The sequence below is a fragment of the Panicum virgatum genome, chromosome 7N, assembly GCF_016808335.1.
Source record: "Panicum virgatum strain AP13 chromosome 7N, P.virgatum_v5, whole genome shotgun sequence".
Classification (NCBI taxonomy): domain Eukaryota; kingdom Viridiplantae; phylum Streptophyta; class Magnoliopsida; order Poales; family Poaceae; genus Panicum; species Panicum virgatum.
The window spans coordinates 47,801,343-47,822,612 of record NC_053151.1 but is presented as its reverse complement, the minus strand read 5'-3'; the positions used below and the strand labels follow the sequence as shown (position 1 = coordinate 47,822,612).

Here is a 21,270-nt window from a genome sequence, read left to right as displayed (position 1 = left end):
ACGATACTTTGGTCTAGACCATTAGGACAAAACAATTACAATGACCACACTAAACAAACTATTTGCATCCATTTTTATTATAAAGTAAAAAAATATAAAAGTGAAAGAAAAAACACTAGCTACTCATGCTATTTGTACGGGCCACATTGCTAGTTATATATAGTTTTCAATAGTTTTTCATTTATGAAACTTCCAGTCTTATTGGTTGTTTGGTTCCAGGGGCTAAACTTTAGACTATGTCACATCAAAAAGAATTTTAGTATTTAGAAGTATTAAATAAAGTGTAATTATAAAAATAATTGCAGAACCTTGAGGCTTAACTGCGAGACAAATCTAATGAGGTATATTAATCCATAATTAACAGATAGTTACGGTAGCAAATTATGAATTAATTAGGTGATAATTTTAAATGGTAAGATTCCTTTTGATGTGATAGGGCTACAAAAAAGTTGCCGGAAACAAACAACACCTTATTGTATTAGATATATATATATGCATACTATAGCATATGTATGATTAACATGGGGCGGGGGAGCAAGGTACATATATACATACGTACGTACGTACGAACGTCACGCATAGATGATGAACCTCCGAGCCAACTGCGTGCATGTATGCTTAATTGATCCTAGTAGAATGTTGAATTGGCATCTCTTAGATGTTGAGTCAGAATTTGTTGGTTGTTGACTCAGTTGTAAGTAAATGAAGCATGTATGATGTAACGAGGTTTCCCGACACCAACTAGTAAATTTATGCTGCATGTACACTTATATGGCCTAGCTCTCAATGGATTGGGATCTTATACTGATTTAGACACTAACTCACTGAGTCCACTTTTGGTCGGATCGTGTTCCCAAGTCGAGGGTTCAAAGTTTGCCGTATGGGTTACAAACGGGTGTGCGTTTGAAGGTTGAAGAAAGGCTCCTGTCGCATGTATGTGTGTGACTGTGTGGGTTGCGAGAGAGATCTCCTCTGCCATTTTATAGGCTGTTTCTTACTTTCAAATAAAGGAAGGCAGGGAACAGGGGACAATTACTGAGTAAAACTCATCCGGCCATGAGCGCATAGTACGCAGCTTTCCGCGACGCCGCTATGCTCGCGCGTCATCCCCACCAATCCAACGACACACACCACCAACCCTGCTAGAAACGCTGCTGCTCATCGCTGGAGAGTATATTAGCTTTTTCCCTTTTCCGGGCTTTTGGCCCTTCATCACCTCTTTATCGGGATTGGCACGATCTCTTTTTTCGCTAATCCCATGCACACCACGAAAACACACCTGGCTCTGGCTCTGGCTGCACTGCACTGTTGCCTACTTAATTGCCTGGTTAGTTTTTTTTTAGAAAAGGGTTCTACCCGGCTTTTTATAGAAAGCAATAAGAGTCTAACTTGCCTGGTTAGTTTCAGCGGCCAGCACCCGGGAAGTCAGGCGCCTCTCCGATCATCCCTCTTGTTAATACTATCATTACTGGGGACTAGTAAAAGCCCGACAGATTTGACACGGCCCCCCGACACTGCATGCTGCACGCATCGGCGTGTGACACTCGCTGCAGGCATTGCTATATATCTAGCTGATCCATCTCCCAGGCCAGGACTCAGCCCATGCACGCCGCATGCGTATGATGCAAGATCAACAACCGGCTGTGATTGCATTGAGATCGACCTGCTGCCACGAACTGTAATATTTCACATGCACGGAATTAGGAATGGAAGCAAGCTAAGCATGCGCCTCGTTTTCCTGGCCGGCCGGGCAACTTTCGCCGGAGAATGATGTGCGTTGCCGTTGCCTGCTGCAGTGATGTGTCATTAGCTAGGGATGCATGGGCTCTTCTAGCAGGGTTGCTGGGTTGGGTAGGTTGCTCATCAGGAAAGCGATCGAGGCCGGGCACCGGCAGCTCGGGGGATCACTATGTGAAAACCTCAAATATATAATAGGGCATTGGTAACGATCGCTTGAAGACCGTTACAAAGGACACTTGCAATGGGCACGAAACAACGCGCGTTACCATTAATCCTGGCAGGCCCGAGCCCGTTACTAGACACTAACAATTGTAATGGCCTACAAAATATACCAGTTACTAAAACCCTCTGTAGGCCCACAAAAACAACCATTTTTAGTGACTGGTAACAAATATCGGTAACGGTCTGCGCTGAAAACCTGTTTCAAAAAGACTAAATGTTGTAACAGCCTCTAGACTACAATCGTTACGAAATCTCTCGGTGGGTCCACCTGGTAACAGATATGGGTAACGGTCTTCACTGAAACACTGCTACCAAATACAAGATTTTGTAATGGCCTCTTGTATATACCTGTTACTAGATCTCTCTGTGGGCCCACAAAACAGTCATTTTGGGTGACTGGTTGCTGCTTTTGGTAACGGTTGTGATTGAATAGCTGTTACAAATATCTGTTTTTAATAACGGTCATCTGCATGTTACCTTTGTCCTGTATAGTAACGCAATAAGGGTAACGGTTGCTTTGCCCGTTACCTAAAGGCCATCCGTGCCCGTTACAAATCTGCGGTTCTCACGTAGTGGATTTCCTTTCTTTCTTGTTTCTTTTTTTTATCCAGCTGAGTCTGACGGCTGTTAGTTCATGTGCAGTACTATATATCCTGTTCCAGGTTCAACGGCGGATGGCGGCGCTAACTCCGAGGTCAACCTCGGCACCCATATATGCATCATGCCGGTTCTCGCTTTCGTCTGCATGCATGCTTTCTCCAATCATATATATCAGCATGCAGCATGTTGCAGCTTCACTGATGATGCCCGGCCGTCCCTCCTGGCCGGGTTGATATGGTTGATGCCTCTGCGGCTAGCTAGCTACACGTAGGCATGGCAAAACCAATCTTGCAAAACCAATCTTGAGTAGTAGATGGTAAGTAAGCCAGAGAAGTTAATTGTGTCAAATGAACATTATTTCAGTAAAAGGATGCTACATTACTTGGTCGCGCTGCGTTTGAAAACCTCAGAACTTACAAAATACTAGACCAACAGCATGACAAGCAGTTAAACACCCAGATCAGTGCATAACGAGATGAGTACTAAACTCTGATGATCGTGCAGATACTTATTCTTACACGCTTAAGGTTACTAGTAGCTAATTGTCAGATAAAGAGTACTCTTTATCTGAGTGAGTGATAACTCAGTAGAAGCTAGCTAGGTTGGTAAATTACTTTGTGGTTCATGTATTTATGATGAACCCCAAATTCTACAAAATATCAACTGCATGATGCTGACAAGCAGTATACACACACATACATAATGATAAAGGTTACTGATCGAACTCCTCCGATCTGCTGGTAACATGGAACTTTCTAGCTGTGCTCTGAGCCTCTGACCAGTAGTCATTTTGATTAGTTTTAGAGGTAATAAAAAGCTAGCTGTCGCGTGATCTGGTAACACCGTGAATACTCTCTAGCCAGGTGAAGAAGGTATAGGCTGGATTCAAACCTGCTTTAACAGCATGCAAACGTACAGAGAGGAGAACCGATATTCTCCCCATATATTCCTTGTCAATCGTCATGAATTTCGACAAGAAAGGTGAAAAGAGGGAGGCTCCATGCGAGAATTTTACCTTTTTACCTTTATTACCGCGCCTGCTTTCCGTGATGATGATTGCGATTTACCAATGCTGACGCCCTCCCACCAGCAATCTCCCACATTCCCTGTCGAGAGATGAGAGCACGCCTTTCGACTGTTACCTCGATCTCGATCGCGCAAGCACTCAAACCCCATATATAAACACGCAAGGACGCTGGGACTCTTTCGATTCTCACCTAGCGCGCCCTAGTAGTAGTAGCTAGCTCCGATAGATCCCTCCCCCAGCTTTCCATTTACATATACTCCTATCCATCTGCATCCACGCACAATGCAACCTAGATTTGAAACCAATTAAAGTAAAGAGAGTTTATAAACTAAACCATGAGGCTTCACCATTTCCTTGCTGTGGCTTACTTGGACAAAGCGGCCTCGCCGTCGCCGTCGTCGTCTCCACCGTCCATCTCATCCCCGTCTCTCACTCTCAGCTCATCTGCTGCCATCCCCTTGGGCGCCCTCCAATGCTTGCGCCCGCTCGCGCCCAAGATCTCGTTCCCTGAGCCGAGGAAGATGGTCGTCCTGCCCGAGCTCGCTCGCGTCAGAAATGCTGCGAGGCTGCTCCACTGCACGGTTAGTTAGGATAGACCAACCTTTGTGCTAGCTAGTAGTAGATCGACAAGGTATTATATTAGCTCGCTGCTGGTCATGCATGCATCACTGACTCGATCGTCTGCTAGTATAGTAAGCTAACAGATGATGATCCTGCTTAATTTGTGCAATATGCTAGCTGCTGCAGGTGCCGGCGTCTGGCACGACGCGATGGAACCCGTCGCCGGAACAGATAAAGGTGCTGGAGATGCTGTACCGCGGCGGGATGCGCACGCCCAACTCATTCCAGATCGAGCAGATCACGGAGGAGCTCGGCAAGTACGGCCGGATCGAGGGCAAGAACGTCTTCTACTGGTTCCAGAACCACAAGGCCCGCGAGCGGCAGAAGCAGAAGCGCGCCGCCCTGCTCACCCTCAGCACCACCACTACTTCATCATCTCTACCTGCAGCTGAAACCAAAGTAATACTAATCCATGGCAGCCATGCATGCGTATGCATTTAGCAGATGCATGCAGCCAACAGTATACATCCAACAGTACCTTGAGGTAGTTATCGTCCGTGTGTTCATAAATTCTAATGCAGGATGGATTGGGGAAGAAGGAGGAAGCGTCGTCTGAAGATGCATCGAGCCGCAAGCGGAGGAGGTGCAGGACCTGGGGTGACGTTCATGGCGAAGATGTCACGACGACGACGACGACGACGACGGAGGTAGTAGCCGACTGCACCGACGATGTGACCCTGGAACTCTTCCCGTTGCGTCCTCAGGGGAAAGCTAATTAACGGTCTCCTCACTTATATGCTTGCTCGATGGATATGTCTCCTTGCAATTGCAAGATGCATGCATGGTCTCCCGGATCCGGTTGCTGTTCGTCGTGAAAATTTAGTGGTCGTTGCATGCATCCGCGCGTGCTTTGTATTGTAGTATTGACACGCTTGGATTGCTTAAACCTGCGTGGGCTTCCTTGTCACCGTGAGTGCTCAAAAAGTAACCAGTTACAACGCCAATAGTACCTTGATTTGTTCAGACTAATGCATGCTGCTGCTTGAGACAATGAGACCAATTAAAGGGTAGGTGATGCTACGTCTAGGGAATTAATGTAATCCAATGCTGCTAAGATGCCACCTAAAACAAAAGCCACAAGATCACTACTAACTTTAATTTGGTTGGCCACACCACAAGATCACTAATTCACTACTAACAAAGGACACGAGTCTGATATAAATTAGGGTTTCACGATGATTGTCAAGCTGTATCAAGTATGAACACGTGGAAGAAAGTGCGTGTAATCCGGCCGCGTGTTGCGTAAAGGTAGAGCCGAACTATGGCAGAGAGCACGCATCCCATTTAGCAGGCCAGGGTTTGTAGACTATAGATTGTTGCAGGTAGCATTCCCAAGTATATTGTCCGGTAAGACCAGAGTTGAGTTGCTTGGTAAGCGTTATCATGCATGCAAACAAGCACTGTCAAGAGCAGAAAAACAACCTGCATGACAGATTGACACTACTAATGTTATTGACCATACAAAAAAAATGAACAGGTAAGTCATGTATTATGCAAATGCATTGCTTATTACACGACACTTTATATGAGGCAATTAAGAAGATGTAGGCCAGACGACCGATCGATCCTTTCCTCCATGCAAATAAATGAATGATTTCTGTATAAGCTTGTAGCCGACGCAAGTTCAGGCTTTACGAGGCAGTTATACCCATCAGGCCTGACTCGAGGCCTTCCGCTCCAGCTTTATACGTTCCTCGGCTCCCTGCTTGCCTGCTTTAAACATGCATGTACCCATGACATCATGGTGATGATTGCCCGACTGAAACATGCTCTCTGACGCCAATCATACTGACTTGGTCGGAGCTTCGTACGCCGTGCGTGCAGTATACTATCTGACAGGCACCATGCATGTGTTATGTGTACCACTGGCTAGCTAGCTAGTAGCAGTGAGACGTACATGGCCATAGCTGCTGCATACGCCCTGGCCATGCTACCTTTACGAGAAATGTAAAGGTGTGTTCAGCCGGTCAGCCCAACCAGGCGTACATTGCGCAATGGTATGTATCTCTGCCGTGCAGTGCAGGTGAAGAACAAAATACATGGAGGACTTGATCGGTCATGGAACACCCCTGACTCCTCTCATGGCATGCAGAATTTCTTTCCCAGATACTGTACTGTACCATCCGGTGTCCCGGAAAAGTGGAAAATGGCCGACGCCGACGAGCGGAAAAGGTGGGGAAACCGTTGGGGGACGCGGCATCAGGAGGCATCAGCGCGGGCCAGGAGCCCAGGACATCGCACGCTGAAAAAAAGACGATCAGATCAGACCCAAGTCCAGTCCCCAGCAGGCAGGGGCGGATGCACACCCCGGGCCACCCGGGCCATGGCCCGGGGTTCGGCCCAAATTTTTTCCATTTTGCAGTAGTTTCTACCTCTGGATTTGGATCAATTGTTGAAGAAGGACTTGGATCAATTGCTGAAGAAGAATAAATATATTACTTCGCGATGACGCTTTTTGTATGTTATCTATCTTTCCGTTTATATTTTCATGTATCTTTTGAACTGTGAGTTTGTGGACGTCTATACTTTGAACTCAGCCCGGAGTTCGACTCAATTCTGGTTCCGCCACTGCCAGCAGGCGAGGCATGCCATGGCGTCATTGGCTGGGGGGGCAGTACGTTTCCAACTATCCTGAGCCGGCCGGGGAAGCCCACGCCAAGTGGCGGACCCCGCGGCGCAGCGGGCGGCCGGGGAGCGGAGGCCGGCCGGAGGGGACGGCACGGCGCGGCGCGAGCTGGGGTGAAGGGAGAGAGGGGCGCGTGCAAGCGAGCGAGCGCGGCGCCGCTTTTGTCGCTCTTTACCGAGACTCCCGCAGTCGCGGCCGCGCCACGGCTTTTGCAAAGGCGCGCACGGACTGGACGTGCGCTTGGAAAACGACGCTCGCGAGCAGGCCAGGCGGCCAGCGCCACAGGCGGGGGGCCGGGGAGAAAGGAACCAAGCAAGCGGCTGGGGGTGATGGCATGGCATGGCCACTGGCAGCTGCTGCTTGCGCTGGCGGTGGTGCCCGTGCCCGTGCCGTGACCATCTCGTGGGGTGCCGCCGATGGCAGGGTGCCCGTGTTCAGATGAAACTTTCAGGAGTCAGGACTTGCACACAACCGTTACGGTCCATACATGTTCTACTGATATGTGCGCATAAACAAACAACTTGTTGCTTATGATAGTTGGTAATAGTTACCAGAAATTGAAAAAAAAGGTAATAACGAGACTAAAACCAATGCATTACTCTTTTGAACAGCTTAGCATGTCTCCCAGTCTTGTTCTTTTCCTGAGAAGATTCAGTGAAATTTTCTGAACTCTGGTCCGTGACCATAATAAACTTGCAGGGACTACTTGTACTGTCTTTACCGAACTGATATCTGGAAGGCGAGGAACAGGCGTGTGTTTGATAACAAGATATTATTACCGGCGAAGGTCCTTCAGGAGATTAAAGCCGAGGTGCATTGCAGGACTTCAGCCTGTGGAAGACCTGAGCTATCGTTGCTTAATGTTTAATTAAGCTTTTGGAGCGTTTGAGCTAAGCTCCTTTTATGTAATATTAAGTCTGTAAGAACTAAGAAGACAGTGCGGTGCTCCTGCAAGCTTTTCAAAAAAAAAAAAGAAATTAGCCAAGACAGAATAAGGAATTCAAACCGCTTGTTTGTGGACTAATGTTTTTTTTTGTTTGGTGAGGCTCGGATAAAGATAATTGAAGACGTTTTGACATGAGCATTTGAATCAGACATTGTCCTTGAATTGGATACCTTTTCTGAAAAAATAGTCAGGCATTTGGTTAGGCTGGGCATGGTGATGGGTGGCTGGACCGCTAGCGTCCGGATGGTCTGTATAAGAGCAAACAATCAATTACCACGAAGTAGAAAAACAGAGCACTATTCAGTACTATGACAACAGACACAGGTATCCACAAAAAGAAACCGAGAACCAGAATACCGGCCACAAAAATTGCTCCCTTGACCTGCCAAAGTGCCAATGAGCAAACCTATTTGTAAATCTTCAAAGTTCAACATCCTCCTCCTTCTTGAAAATGCATACGGTTTATAAGAAACTCCCCAGAACACACAAGGGCGGCCTTATGAAAGCAATGTCGCGATGACCACTGTGCTACGTACCACACTAATCCATACAGCATATACACAACACACAGCAATTTTATTACTAATCTCACTGGCCTGAACACGGCTCGCACACAAACGAGCACACTTAATTTACACCTGAAAGAAAGACTTGCCATGTCCAGGGCTCCCGCACTTCTGTCAGCTAAGAACTCAGTACCACCTGTGGCTTGGCCATGGCCTCCTTCCTCCTCCCCGTCAAAATCCTCTTCAGCAAGCTGCTGTTCCCCTTCTGCTTTCTCGAGACAACAGCAAGTGTTGCTACCTTCACATCAGCTTCGCCCTTACAGGTTCCATTCACCCTGCAAGCCTGCTTTATGGATTGCGCCACTGGCATTGGGTGCGAGGAACTACATGCTGCGGCAGAAACACCATCTCCCTCGCCGGCAGAAAGGTTTCTTTCACTTGACGCCCTTGGTTCAGTACAGATGATCTCCTTGGTTTTGGGGGAGCTTGGATCATAGAATCCACCATCCTCCATGGATAGCATCTCGCTTAGTGATTGCGATCGGGGTTTCCGCCTGATGGATAAGTCTTTGTGCTGGATGGATAAGGCATAGAGTCCTTGCAAGGACCAGGGCATATATTCCTTTAGCATATTTCAGTTTGCTAGGACAGCATCTTGCTAGGACAGTTAGTTTGCTAGGACAGCATCTAGCTTTAGTTCTTTTGACTAGCATCTTAGCATCTTTTGCTGCAGCAAGCTTTGGCTGGCTGCCTATAAGTATGTATCCCCAGCCCCTTGGGTTGGCATGGCTTTGAGTTTGTGAATATGAGAAAACCAGAAAATTGCCCCAAGTTCATTGTCATCCTCTCAGCTCAATGAGAGTTAGAATTGAGCTTCTAACATCTGGTATCAGAGCCGTACTTTCCTGTAGGTTGGATATCTCTTGCTCCTCCCCTTCCCAAGCCTCTGTAGCAGCCCAACCACCACCACCAGCAGCTAGCGCAGCAGCAGTAGCAGCTGCACCAGCAGCAGCAGCAACTGCACCAGCAGCAGCAGCTGCACTAGCAACAGCAGCAGCAGCTGCTCCAGCAACTGCAGCAGCAGCAGCAGCTGCACCAGCAGCTGCTGCACCAGCAGCTGCTGCACCAGCAGCTTCTTCCCCGTTCCCTTCCCCCTCTCCACGCAACAGCCCCTTGGAGGCGCGCCATGTCCGACGCACCGTCTCAGCGCTCGGTCGCCTCGAGCGCACGGCGCCAGCGAGACGCCGAGCTCGCCGCGGCAGAGGAGCGCAGGCGAGCGACGGCTCAAGCCGCTGCAGCAGCGGCGAGGGCGGCCAGGCTAGCTGCAGCGGAGCTGGCAGCGGCCAGGGCGGAGGTGGAAGCAGAGGAGGCGGAGGATGCGGCGCGTGCGGCGGAGGTCGAGGTTGAGACCTTGCGCGGCAGCCTCAGCGGCTCCATCGCCGGCGACGCCACCGCCGACGAGGACCTTGAGGAGTTGGAGAGGGAGAGAGCGCGGGAGCGGACCACGCGGTGGGCAGCAGCCCACCCCGGCGGCGATGGCCTGGACGGCGGCGCGCCCGGCGGCGGTCCAGGGGCCCGCGCGCCCGGCGGTGGCCTGGACGGCGGCGCGCCCGGCGACGGTCCAGGGGCCCGCGCGCCCGGCGGCTGCCTGGACGGCGGCGCGCCTGGCGGTGCGCCCGGCGACGGTCCAATGGGCCGCGCACCCGGCGGAGGAGGCCGCGCCCCTGGCGGCGGCGCGCAGGGCGGAGGCAGCGCCCCTGGCGGCGGCGGCCGCGCCCCTGGCGGCGGCGCGCAGGGCGGTGGCGGCGCTCCTGGTTGGGGTGCGCGCGGCGGCGCCCCCGGCTACCACGGCCTCCAGGCGGTGGTCAGGGACGTCGGTCCCGGCGGTGGGTGGCCCACCCTCACCAAGACCAACTACGTCGAGTGGGCCGCAGTCATGGAGGTGAAGCTCCAGGTGCGGCACATGTGGGAGGCAGTCCGGTACGGCGACGTCGGCTACGATGAGGATCGACGGGCGCTAGATGCTCTCATCGCAGCAGCCCCGTCCGAGATGCAGTTCACGCTTTCCAAGAAGCGAACTGCCAAGGAGGCCTGGGACTCCATCGCTGCGGCACGTATCGGCAGCGACCGCGCCCGCAAGACCACTCTCCAGGCACTTCGCAAGGAGTGGGAGAACCTGGCCTTCAAGCCAGGTGAGGATGTTGATGACTTCGCCCTCCGTCTCAACACTCTGCTGCAGAAGGTGGTGCAGTTCGGCGACGACACCTACGACGAGGAGAGAGCCGTCGAGAAGCTCTTCCGCTGCGTCCCCGAGAGGTACAGACAGACCGCTCGCTCGATCGAGTCTCTGCTGGACCTCTCCACCATGACCATCGAGGAGGCGATAGGTCGCCTCAAGGTCGTCGACAGCGACGAGCCACAGCCTCCCTCGGGAGGCATCTCCATCGGTGGGAAGCTCCACCTCACTCAGGAGCAGTGGGAGGCTCGGCGCGGTGACAGGAGGAGGGGGGAGCCCTCTTCCTCGACTGGTGGCCGCAAGCGCGGCAAGCCGCGAAAGGGGCGCGGAGGTGCCCAAGCCAGGGCACGAGGGCGCGCCGAGGGTGGCGCCCGCGGAGATGCTCAGGGCGGCGCCGCTGACAGGCCCAAGGCGGCACGAGACGACGCCTGCCACAACTGTGGCAGGCCCGGCCACTGGGCCAGGGACTGCCCGCAGCGGAGGCGTGGGGGCCAAGCCCACGTCGCAGAGGCCCAGCCGGATGACGAGCCGGCTCTGTTCCTACTCCACGGGGACATGGAGCCGCAGCCGGCGGCACCGCCTGTCACCGCTCTACTCCACCTCGACGAGCCGCGTGCCCGAGTTCTCCTCGGCAACGGCTCCGACGACGACAGGGTCGATGGCTGGTACCTCGACTCCGGCGCCACGCACCACATGACCGGGCGGCGGGAGTTCTTCTCCGACCTGGACGTCGACGTAGGTGGCTCCGTCAGGTTCGGGGACTCCTCCGCCGTGGAGATCAAGGGCGTGGGCTCCGTGATCTTCACCGCCAAGTCCGGAGAGCACCGGATGCTCACCGGAGTCTACTACATCCCGGCGCTGCGGAACTCCATCATCAGCCTTGGGCAGCTCGATGAGAGCGGCTCCCGCGTGGTGATCGACAGCGGGGTCCTCCGCATCTGGGACCACCGTCGCCAGCTTCTCGCCAGGGTGGTTCGAGGGAAGAACCGCCTCTACATCCTCCATGTCGGGGTGGCCCAGCCTCTTTGTCTTGCAGCTCGCAGGGACGACGAGGCATGGCAGTGGCACGAGCGCTTTGGGCACCTCCACTTTGAGGCCCTGAAGCGGCTCGGCGCCAAGGAGATGGTGCGAGGCCTCCCGTGCCTCGACCACGTGGAGCAGCTCTGCGACGTCTGCGTGCTGACGAAGCAGAGGCGGCACTCCTTCCCCCAGCAGGCGAGCTTCCGAGCCAAGGAGCGGCTCGAGCTCGTACACGGGGACTTGTGTGGCCCGGTGACACCGGTCACACCGGGAGGACGACGCTACTTCCTGCTGCTCGTCGACGACCTCTCCCGCTTCATGTGGGTGATGATCCTCGGCAGCAAGGGAGAGGCTGCGGACGCCATCAGGCGTGCTCAGGCTGCTGTGGAGGCGGAGAGCGGCAGCAAGTTGCGCGTGCTGCGCACCGACAACGGCGGCGAGTTCACGGCGGCCGAGTTCGCGGCGTACTGCGCGGATGAGGGCATCCAGCGCCACTACTCCGCGCCGTACAGCCCGCAGCAGAACGGCGTCGTCGAGCGGCGCAACCAGACGGTTGTGGGGATGGCCCGGGCCCTCCTCAAGCAGAGGGGGATGCCGACTGTCTTCTGGGGAGAGGCGGTGGTGACGGCCGTCTACATCCTCAACCGCTCGCCCACCAAGGCACTCGACGGCATGACGCCGTATGAGGCTTGGCATGGGCGCAAGCCGGCGGTCTCCCACCTGCGGGTCTTCGGCTGCCTCGCGTTCGCCAAGGAGCTTGGCCACATCGGCAAGCTCGACGACAGGAGCACTCCGGGAGTGTTCATCGGCTACGCGGCGGGTTCGAAGGCCTACCGCATTCTCGACCCGGAGACACAGCGTGTGCGCACGGCGCGCGACGTTGTGTTCGACGAAGGGCGAGGATGGGCGTGGGACAAGGCGGTGGACGACGGCTCGACTCCGACGTACGACGACTTCACCGTCGAGTACGTCCACTTCGAGGGAGCTGGGGGAGTAGGCAGCTCTTCTTCGCCGAGCATGCCTACCCCGGTCCCCGAGCCTCCACCGACTCCGGCGCCCGCCACACCGGCGGCACCACGCCCTTCAGCTACGACTCCGGCTGCGCCGAGTTCCTCAGCTGTACCACCACAGCCGGCGACGCCGCGCACTCCAGCACCGACAGCCACTCCTCCGGGCACGCCTACTCCAGCACCTGCTCACAGCCCGGTGGAGTTCGCTACTCCGCTCTCTCACGACGAGGAGCGCATCGACGCGTACCACGACGGTGAGCCGCTGCGGTACCGTACGATGGAGGACCTTCTCGGCGATCAGCCGGTGCCGGGACTGGTGCCTCACGACCTGGAGGCGCAGTTGCACCTCGCGTGCGACGACGGCGAGCCTCGGTCTTTTGCAGAGGCCGAGGGACACGCGGCATGGCGTGCCGCGATGCAGTCGGAGATGGACGCGGTTGAGAAGAACCGCACTTGGGAGCTTGCTGATCTCCCTCGCGGTCACCGCGCGATCACCCTTAAGTGGGTGTTCAAGCTGAAGAGGGATGAGGCCGGCACCGTCGTCAAGCACAAGGCTCGCCTGGTGGCACGAGGTTTCGTGCAGCAGGAGGGAGTCGACTTCGACGATGCCTTCGCTCCCGTGGCACGGATGGAGTCCGTGCGACTCCTCCTTGCGCTAGCTGCCCAGGAGGGCTGGCGTGTCCATCACATGGACGTCAAGTCGGCGTTTCTCAACGGCGACTTGAAGGAGGAGGTCTACGTGCACCAGCCGCCGGGGTTTGCGATCCCCGGCAAGGAGGGTAAGGTGCTACGTCTGCGCAAGGCCCTCTATGGCTTGCGGCAGGCCCCGAGGGCGTGGAACGCCAAGCTGGACTCCACGCTCAAGGGGATGGGCTTCGAGCAAAGCCCGCACGAGGCGGCCATCTACCGGCGGGGCAATGGCGGAAATGCCCTGCTGGTGGGTGTCTACGTCGACGACTTGGTGATCACCGGCACCAAGGATGCGGAGGTGGTGGCGTTCAAGGAGGAGATGAAGGCCACCTTCCAGATGAGCGACCTGGGGCCTCTCTCCTTCTACCTGGGGATCGAGGTGCACCAGGACGACTCCGGGATCACACTTCGACAAACCGCCTACGCCAAGCGCGTCGTCGAGCTCGCTGGGCTCACCGACTGCAACCCAGCTCTCACTCCGATGGAGGAGAGGCTGAAGCTGAGCCGTGACAGCACGGCGGAGGAGGTGGACGCTACTCAGTACCGGCGTCTTGTGGGGAGCCTCCGCTACCTCGCCCACACACGGCCGGACTTGGCGTTCTCCGTCGGCTACGTTAGTCGGTTCATGCAGCGACCGACGACGGAGCACCAGCAGGCCGTGAAGAGGATCATCCGCTATGTTGCGGGGACTCTCGACCACGGTCTCCACTACCCGAGGTGCCCTGGGGCGGCACACTTCGTCGGGTACAGCGACAGCGACCACGCCGGCGACATCGACACCAGCAAGAGTACGAGCGGGATCCTCTTCTTCCTTGGCGAGTGCCTCGTTAGCTGGCAGTCGGTCAAGCAGCAGGTGGTGGCCTTGTCCAGCTGCGAGGCCGAGTACATAGCGGCCTCCACTGCGTCGACTCAGGCGCTCTGGCTCGCTCGACTGCTGGGTGATCTACTCGGCAGAGACATTGGAGCGGTGGAGCTCAGGGTGGACAGCAAGTCCGCCCTGGCCTTGGCGAAGAACCCCGTTTTCCATGAACGGAGCAAGCACATCCGGGTGAGGTACCACTTCATCCGAGGCTGCTTGGAGGACGGGAGCATCAAGGCAAGCTACATCAACACCAAGGACCAGCTTGCAGACCTGCTCACCAAGCCCCTTGGGAGGATCAAGTTCCTTGAGCTCTGCTCCAGGACCGGGATGGTCCAATCCTCCCACAAGACGACGCACAAGACTTAGGGGGAGAATGATGGATAAGTCTTTGTGCTGGATGGATAAGGCATAGAGTCCTTGCAAGGACCAGGGCATATATTCCTTTAGCATATTTCAGTTTGCTAGGACAGCATCTTGCTAGGACAGTTAGTTTGCTAGGACAGCATCTAGCTTTAGTTCTTTTGACTAGCATCTTAGCATCTTTTGCTGCAGCAAGCTTTGGCTGGCTGCCTATAAGTATGTATCCCCAGCCCCTTGGGTTGGCATGGCTTTGAGTTTGTGAATATGAGAAAACCAGAAAATTGCCCCAAGTTCATTGTCATCCTCTCAGCTCAATGAGAGTTAGAATTGAGCTTCTAACACCGCCCAGACAGACCTGCAGTCTGGAGCACCTGGTCAAAGAGAATTGCGTCCTTTGGAGACGCCAATGCCTTTAGTTGTTTCCCCAGGTTTACTATTGTCTCCCGGCACTCAATCAGCTTCTCTGATGCCGTTGAGAACTCCAGCTGCTGTGACACAAAGAATTTAAGGTACAGTTAGTATTTGGGCAGGCACAAAGAAGTCCAGCTGCTGTGTCATAGTTCCGACACAAAGAAGTTATTTGGGATAGGGTCGGGGTTGCACCAATTGAGGAGAAACTTACCCAGCATCGGCTGAGACTGAGATGGTTTGGACATGTCCAACGAAGGCCTCCTGAGGCGCCGGTGCGTAATGGGGTTCTTGAGCGGGTCGATAATGTAAAGAGGGGTAGAGGTAGACCTAAACTGACGTGGGATGAGTCGGTTAAGAGAGACCTTAAGGATTGGAATATTTCTAAAGAGATAGCTTTGGATAGGAGCGCTTGGAGACTAGCTATCAATGTGCCTGAACCTTGAACTTATTTCTTTCGGGTTTCATCTCTAGCCTACCCTAACTTGCTTGGGAAAAAAGGCTATGTTGTTGTTGTTGTTGTTGTTGTTGTAGTAGTATTTGGGCAGGGAAAATGCACTAGTTTTAAGGTTCAGTTAGTCATTTGGACTGTTGGACAAGAAAATCAGCTCTTCCGGTGGAAAAAAGGAATGCACATTATATTGCTTAGTTTTACAGTTGATCTACTAATTTGGACATCTAGAATGTGCTTCGTCGCAGTAGAGAAAATTGCATGGAAAATATACAACATGAAGTTCCAATTGCTTTCTGGGAAATGATAAGGACAGGAAAGATCATAAGGATCTCACCATCTGCAGATGTTTCTCGTCATTCTCAGCAACATTTTTTGAGCCTTCTTTAGCAGGGAAACTGCTAGCAAAATAACTCTTGTTAGACAGAATATTATCGGCAACGGAAGGACAGGGCTGACGAAGAATTACCATTCAGGCTGATGATTGGATGGAAGACAACTAACTCCCTCTTGCTTGCCCTTATTTAGTCCAGACATGAACATGGATCCATGTGTGCTACATGCATTATTTTTTCCAGATTCATTCAACTCATTAAGTTCTGCCCGCAAAGTTGAAGCTTTTTCTTCTATCCCCTGAAATTTAGAGACTGCTACATCATTGCCTGTCTTCTGTGTGCTGGCATCAGCTTTAGATCCAATATTTATACAACTTGAGTCGGGTAATAACGACATCTGAAAATTCTCCTGCATTCTAGGCTCATCTGCTGTTTGGATTCCAGTGTGCCTGGTTACTGCAACTATTTCAAGTCCATCGCTGTTGTTTAACTCCAAATGCTTCATAATAGCTTCCTTCATGTCTGATACATCTCGAAGTGAGAAGCAGTGGTTGATTATCCAATCTAATGTGAGTTGGAGGTCATGAACAAAGCTTTCAACATCAGTACTCCCGTACAGAAGCTCATTGCATACAAAGACAAAGTTTTGCAGTACAGAAGTAAGTTCTGACGTATTCCACAGGAATGCACGAGCAACGTAGCCTGACAGTGTTCCTTGGCCATTATCCTCATTACTGCCAGATAGCACAACTGTGCTACTATAATCCTTTGATGATCTTTGGATAACTCCTTCAATAAGTTCAATCAACTTCAGGACAGCCTTCTCAATCTTAGGTTGGCGAATTTGATCAGTTGCTCCAGTGGGGACATCAACTGAAACTAGCTCTTTTCCTGCTGACTCCACGACCTCTCTTTTTGAACCATATGGTTCCACAGGTGTATCATTACATGCCGATGCTAACTTTTCTATCTCTGCAAAGTCATCCATGAAACTCATGTCTGATACTCCTGTGCTCTTACTTGAATGTGCTGTGAATTTCCCCTTCTTGAAGTGTTCCAGTTCAGACAACAAGGCTGATGCCCATGAGCCTGAACAGCTGATATTATCCTCATTGCAGACATCCTCAGAGATGGATGAAAGAGGGTTTTCAACCATTGTAGGGCTACATTTTACCAATTCTGCAGCAGTTCGACATCTCGATAATTCTTCAAGCTGGGCTTCAACTTGGGAAAGTTTGGAAGTTGTGCGAGCAAGCATAGTCCGAGAAAACTGAAGCTCACTATCCTTCCTAGAAAGGGATTCCTTTATGGCCTTATTTTCATCTTCAATTGCATGTAGCCTTGCAAGTAAAGGAGAATTTACAGGTGATGCATCATGAGAGTTCTGTACTGAAACACCTGGGTTCAACTTTCTGGTCCTTGTGATTGCTGTGTCACTACCCACTGTTTCAACTTCACTTCTCATTTTGGCAATGGCAGCAGGACCTGGTAGCCTTTTACGTACCATTGAACGCAATCTCTGACATTCTGATTCAAGCTTGGTTATCTTCTTTAAGTTCTCAAGGTGCTGTTTGTGTGCAGCGTCAGCAGATTTGAGACTAAATTTCCTTTCCTCGCTACGAATCTCAAGTTGCTTCTGCAGCATGCAAACCTCATATCTAAGGGAAGAATTTGATCTTTCGGATGACTCTAGCTTTACTGCAAGGTCCTTGAACTTTGATTCTATTACTCGCTTCGACTCAATTAGCTCTGAAATGATGTTCTCTTTCACTGACAGAACTTCAGAAAGTTTGTCATTCTCGGCATCTAAGCTAGCAATTATGTTTATTTTATCCACCAAATTTTCTTCCAGCTTCTGAACTTTGTCTTGTTCACAAGAAATCATTTGAGCTGACTCCTTTATTAATGAGTCCCTCTCTACCATTGCAACATTTAGAGCCTCATCAAGCTGACAAATCCTCTGCTCCATTGCAGTTTTTTCATCTAGTGTATCATCAAGTTGTGTCTTGAGAGCTAGTGCCTCAGCCTCGGCTCTCTCCCAACCTAGTATCAATTAAATTCAAAGACTGAGTAAAAACAGTTTCTGACGTATACACGTACATTTTCTTTTTAGGATGGGAGGCCATAGGTAAAAATATTTATGACCCAGGGAAATGTGAGGCAATAAATTAAGTGAGTATAGTAATACCTAGTATGGCTTCTTCAGCTACTTTTGCCTGTTTAGATAAAATACCATCCTTCTCGATGCACTCAGCCTGAGCAAATGAAAGTTGTCCATTCAAGTCTTGCAATGATTTCTCTAATAATACAACCTTCTCCTTCTGCATGGAAGAAAAACTGATGTTAGAAATAAGAATCTAACAATTTTATATGAACTTAATAATTTTAATAAGGGCAGATGGTGTACCTCCAGCTCCCTCTCTGTTGATTTCTTTCTCCAGAGCCATGTTTTATGATCCATCGATGGATACTTTATATCTATCAGTACTCAACTATGTGAAAATTTCCCTGGCAATAAAAAAACAACAGATGCAATGTAAGCTCTACAGCAAGTTCTGTTTTAGGGTGGATACAGGTAGAACATCTTCCAGGGCTGATACTTAGCAAGATAATTCAACAAGATACATATCACCTATCATTAATTATCAGGTTCTCTTTGCACAATATAGAAACTGTATATCTTCAGTGTTAAATGAGAACACATATCTGATGTTGTTTCATGTAGTGAGCATTATATCCTTCATCCATATAACTTATTTGATTCCATCACTGTTATGCACTATGTTAAGAAATGATCCTTGGTCAACTTATCAATTACCTTTACTAGTTAGATAATTGTTGTTCTAATTACCTAAACCACTCATCATAGTTGACAGTTTCTTTGCAACGGGAATATGTTTTTTCATTACAGAAAGTGATGCTCAACTAAAACAGAAACAGAAGGATATTATAAGGTTAGGTCAGTCCACCCCTAGTACACCCACCAGCCACCGCAAAAGATAATTTTTTTAAGAACAAAATCAGCCAACTAATTCAGGTTCTGCGTGAACTCTAGTACTGGTCGGCTTTCTGTCATTTAGCTTGCCAAGTTGAGACCAACCCAACAAATGAAGTTTCCAACGCTGGTAGGTACATGAAAAATTTATGTGCCACAAACTACATCGTCTCCAGTGTCAAAAGAACTAAAGGTACTGTAAGCACTAGCATATAATAAAGAGATGCTTCTCCTAAAGTGTGAATAAAAATGGTTCCAGGCAGAATTGCAGCTGTAATGCAGTAAGAATCGCACCTAACGCAAGTACTCTTTCCAACAACCTAATACAAATGTTAAAGGCCAATGCAGTGGAGTGCGAACAAAGCAGTAAAGTTGATTGAGAGTGGGGGACAACATGGCACATCTGTACTCTACCTCTCCCTGAGAATTGGCCGCACCAAAGTTCCAGGAAAAGAACTTGACTACGCGCAAGGATGGGGGAAGAGGAAAGAACGGAAGGATGAGGAGGCCCCCAGCAAGAAGTGGGAAAAAAATTCTATGCACTGGACAGTCTCTGCTTCGAAGCAGAAGAAGAACAATGGTACAACCGTAAAACAACACAGTCTCACCCAAAATCTAGCAAGAAACAGAGCTGTGAGGGCTCAATTGTTAAGCAGCACAAAGACAGCAGGGTCTTCGGCATGCATGCAAATATGCAATGCAAGTGCAGTGAAGCAATTAAGCCAAAAACATCACCATCTACAACCCCCATCCCCCCAAGTTCTCCATCAGGCACCAGATTTCCACATCGTTTTCACAGCCACCAAACAATGAAGATGGAGTGCGCGCTCACCGCACTCCACGCACACCGACAAGATCCAAAGGGACAAGAGTAGCATAGAAGGAAGAAAGATTCAAAGAAGACAGCTGAGATGAAGTGCTGAGCTGACCTCCGGTGACAGTAAGTAGTGGAGTGGCTCTGCTGCAGCTCACCAACAATGAGCTGCCGCTGAGTGACTGTGCGCCTGTGACAGCATCCTATGAAGTAGAATGGGAGATGAGGACAAGGACACAAAGGCGGATGGTAGGGAGAAAAACAGGAAAGGTGAGGCGGGTATAAGAACAAAGCTCTTGGTGTGGGAGCTACCTGGCAAATAAAGGTGTCCTCGGTAGGCCCTTGAAATGGCGCAAGTACAGGATGCTGAAACTGGTGGTAGCATCGCCATGGGCAAAAGCTGCGATTTCGGGTCACTGCCGCAAGGGTCCGGGGCCCAAAGGCTGCCTCCATTGCCGGTTAATCGCAGTGCGCAAAGCCGGTGATGATCCAGGCGAGTGGTTAGATTAGCATGATGGCAGGGTTTAGATTTGCATAATTGGGGGGCTTTAAGTGTCGGCGGTGCCGCCGGTGGACAGGAGAGTTGCGTGCAACAGCATTTGGTTCTCCATTAAATTGGGTGTCTTTTGTTCGTTCCCCTTAAATTCTGTATTCGTCTGCTCCAGGTGTCGTAGCCTATCTGATTGTTGTGTTGAATATTGTGACATGTGAGGGATGCAGCTACAGTTCCTGACCAGCATTTTTCTCGCAGAACTCGTTAGAGAAATCAGAAGTATACTTTACGCTGTTACGCGCAGTACAGCTGTACAGAAACGGTTTCAGCAACCTAGGCCCCGTTGAGTTGTCAAATTTTTTCAAACAATACCCGTCACATCGAATCTTCGGACACATGCATGAAGCATTAAATGCAATTGAAAAAATAATTAATTACACAGTTCAACTGTAAATAACAAGATGAATTTTTTAAATCTAATTATTACATGATTGTATATTAATTACCAAATAACAACGAAAGTACTACAGTAAGTGCTATAGTACAAAAACCAAAAAAATTTCACCAACTAAACACATCCCTAGAATCAAATCAAACGAACTTAATGATGCAGGTATGTCTGTCAGGCAGGCAGGGCCACTGTGGGGGTGTGTGCTAAGGTTGGTAGCTCTGCGAATCCCCCATCTCATATATATGGGGAGTATCCTTATCCATTGAAACCTAAAATATCATGCCAGATTTTAGTAGGCGCATTACTAACCTGCGATGGAACTTGAGTGCGAGCAGGATCATGACGCGGCCGGAACGCCGTGTAGCCGGATTGCAGCGGCCGAGAAATAAAAGCGGCCTCGCATTGGCGTCGGTGCGTCGAACGAATCGAAGCAGTTCGTGAGGACGCGAGCGTGGGGTACGCAGGCGGCAGCGACCGCCGGCGCGCAGCGCGAGGGGGCCGCGGCGGGTTCATCGGCGCCGCCGCCACCGGCTTCGCAACCCCCTCCGCCAAGGCCGCCGCCGGCAGACTGGAGCCTCTCGTTTTCCTTTTTTTTTTTAAGCCGAGCCTCTCGTTTTCTCGCTACGCTAGATGAAAGTCATCATGTAACGAAACGAGAAGAGTAACATGTGACAAGGCCTACCACAAAAAAAACATGTGACAAGGCCCACTAACCTGTAGGCCCAGAAGACAAACCTTCAAAGTGGGCTGGGCTGTCTCTTCGAGCCGCAGATATATGGGTATACTAACTAGCGTGTTTTTTTTTTACCCTCAAAAAAAAAAAAACTAGCGTGTTTTCCCCCTCAAAAAAAAAACTA

General features: G+C 51.0%; 2 protein-coding genes across 8 annotated transcripts; one reads left to right on the top strand and one right to left on the bottom strand.

The window, feature by feature from the left end:
- Nucleotides 1-3,804: 3,804 nt before the first annotated feature.
- LOC120683072 (WUSCHEL-related homeobox 4-like) lies at nt 3,805-5,148 on the top strand. Its single transcript, XM_039965087.1, has 3 exons — nt 3,805-4,170; nt 4,337-4,609; nt 4,732-5,148. The coding sequence occupies exons 1-3, from the start codon at nt 3,925-3,927 to the stop codon at nt 4,927-4,929; spliced, it is 717 nt and encodes a 238-aa protein (XP_039821021.1). The 5' UTR covers nt 3,805-3,924; the 3' UTR covers nt 4,930-5,148.
- A 3,043-nt stretch (nt 5,149-8,191) lies between these two features.
- LOC120681564 (filament-like plant protein 7) lies at nt 8,192-20,973 on the bottom strand. Of its 7 annotated transcripts, XM_039963086.1 has the most exons (8): nt 19,782-19,935; nt 19,585-19,672; nt 18,068-18,168; nt 17,849-17,981; nt 15,795-17,703; nt 15,663-15,723; nt 14,812-14,954; nt 8,192-8,842 (listed from the first exon to the last, which is right to left on the bottom strand). In XM_039963086.1, the coding sequence occupies exons 3-8, from the start codon at nt 18,119-18,121 to the stop codon at nt 8,467-8,469; spliced, it is 2,676 nt and encodes an 891-aa protein (XP_039819020.1). In that variant the 5' UTR covers nt 18,122-18,168; nt 19,585-19,672; nt 19,782-19,935; the 3' UTR covers nt 8,192-8,466. The 7 variants fall into 7 exon arrangements, with proteins under 7 accessions (XP_039819020.1, XP_039819021.1, XP_039819025.1 ...); XM_039963087.1 differs by lacking the exons at nt 19,585-19,672; nt 19,782-19,935 and adding an exon at nt 20,723-20,973; XM_039963091.1 differs by lacking the exon at nt 19,782-19,935 and having other exon boundaries at nt 14,812-14,951; nt 19,585-19,736.
- Between the last annotated feature and the right edge of the window lie 297 nt (nt 20,974-21,270).

Bases quoted from the DNA above. Each gene is read 5' to 3' on its own strand.
- LOC120681564 (XM_039963087.1), bottom strand. From the start codon at position 18,121: ATGGATCATAAAACATGGCTCTGGAGAAAGAAATCAACAGAGAGGGAG. The intron at 15,724-15,794 runs GTAATTCTTCGT...TTTTGCTAGCAG, and splicing joins TCCAATCATCAGCCTGAATG to TTTCCCTGCTAAAGAAGGCT. The intron at 14,955-15,662 runs GTGAGATCCTTA...TTTGTGTCACAG, and splicing joins ACGAGAAACATCTGCAGATG to CAGCTGGAGTTCTCAACGGC.
- LOC120683072 (XM_039965087.1), top strand. From the start codon at position 3,925: ATGAGGCTTCACCATTTCCTTGCTGTGGCTTACTTGGACAAAGCGGCC. The intron at 4,171-4,336 runs GTTAGTTAGGAT...TAGCTGCTGCAG, and splicing joins CGAGGCTGCTCCACTGCACG to GTGCCGGCGTCTGGCACGAC. The intron at 4,610-4,731 runs GTAATACTAATC...ATTCTAATGCAG, and splicing joins TACCTGCAGCTGAAACCAAA to GATGGATTGGGGAAGAAGGA.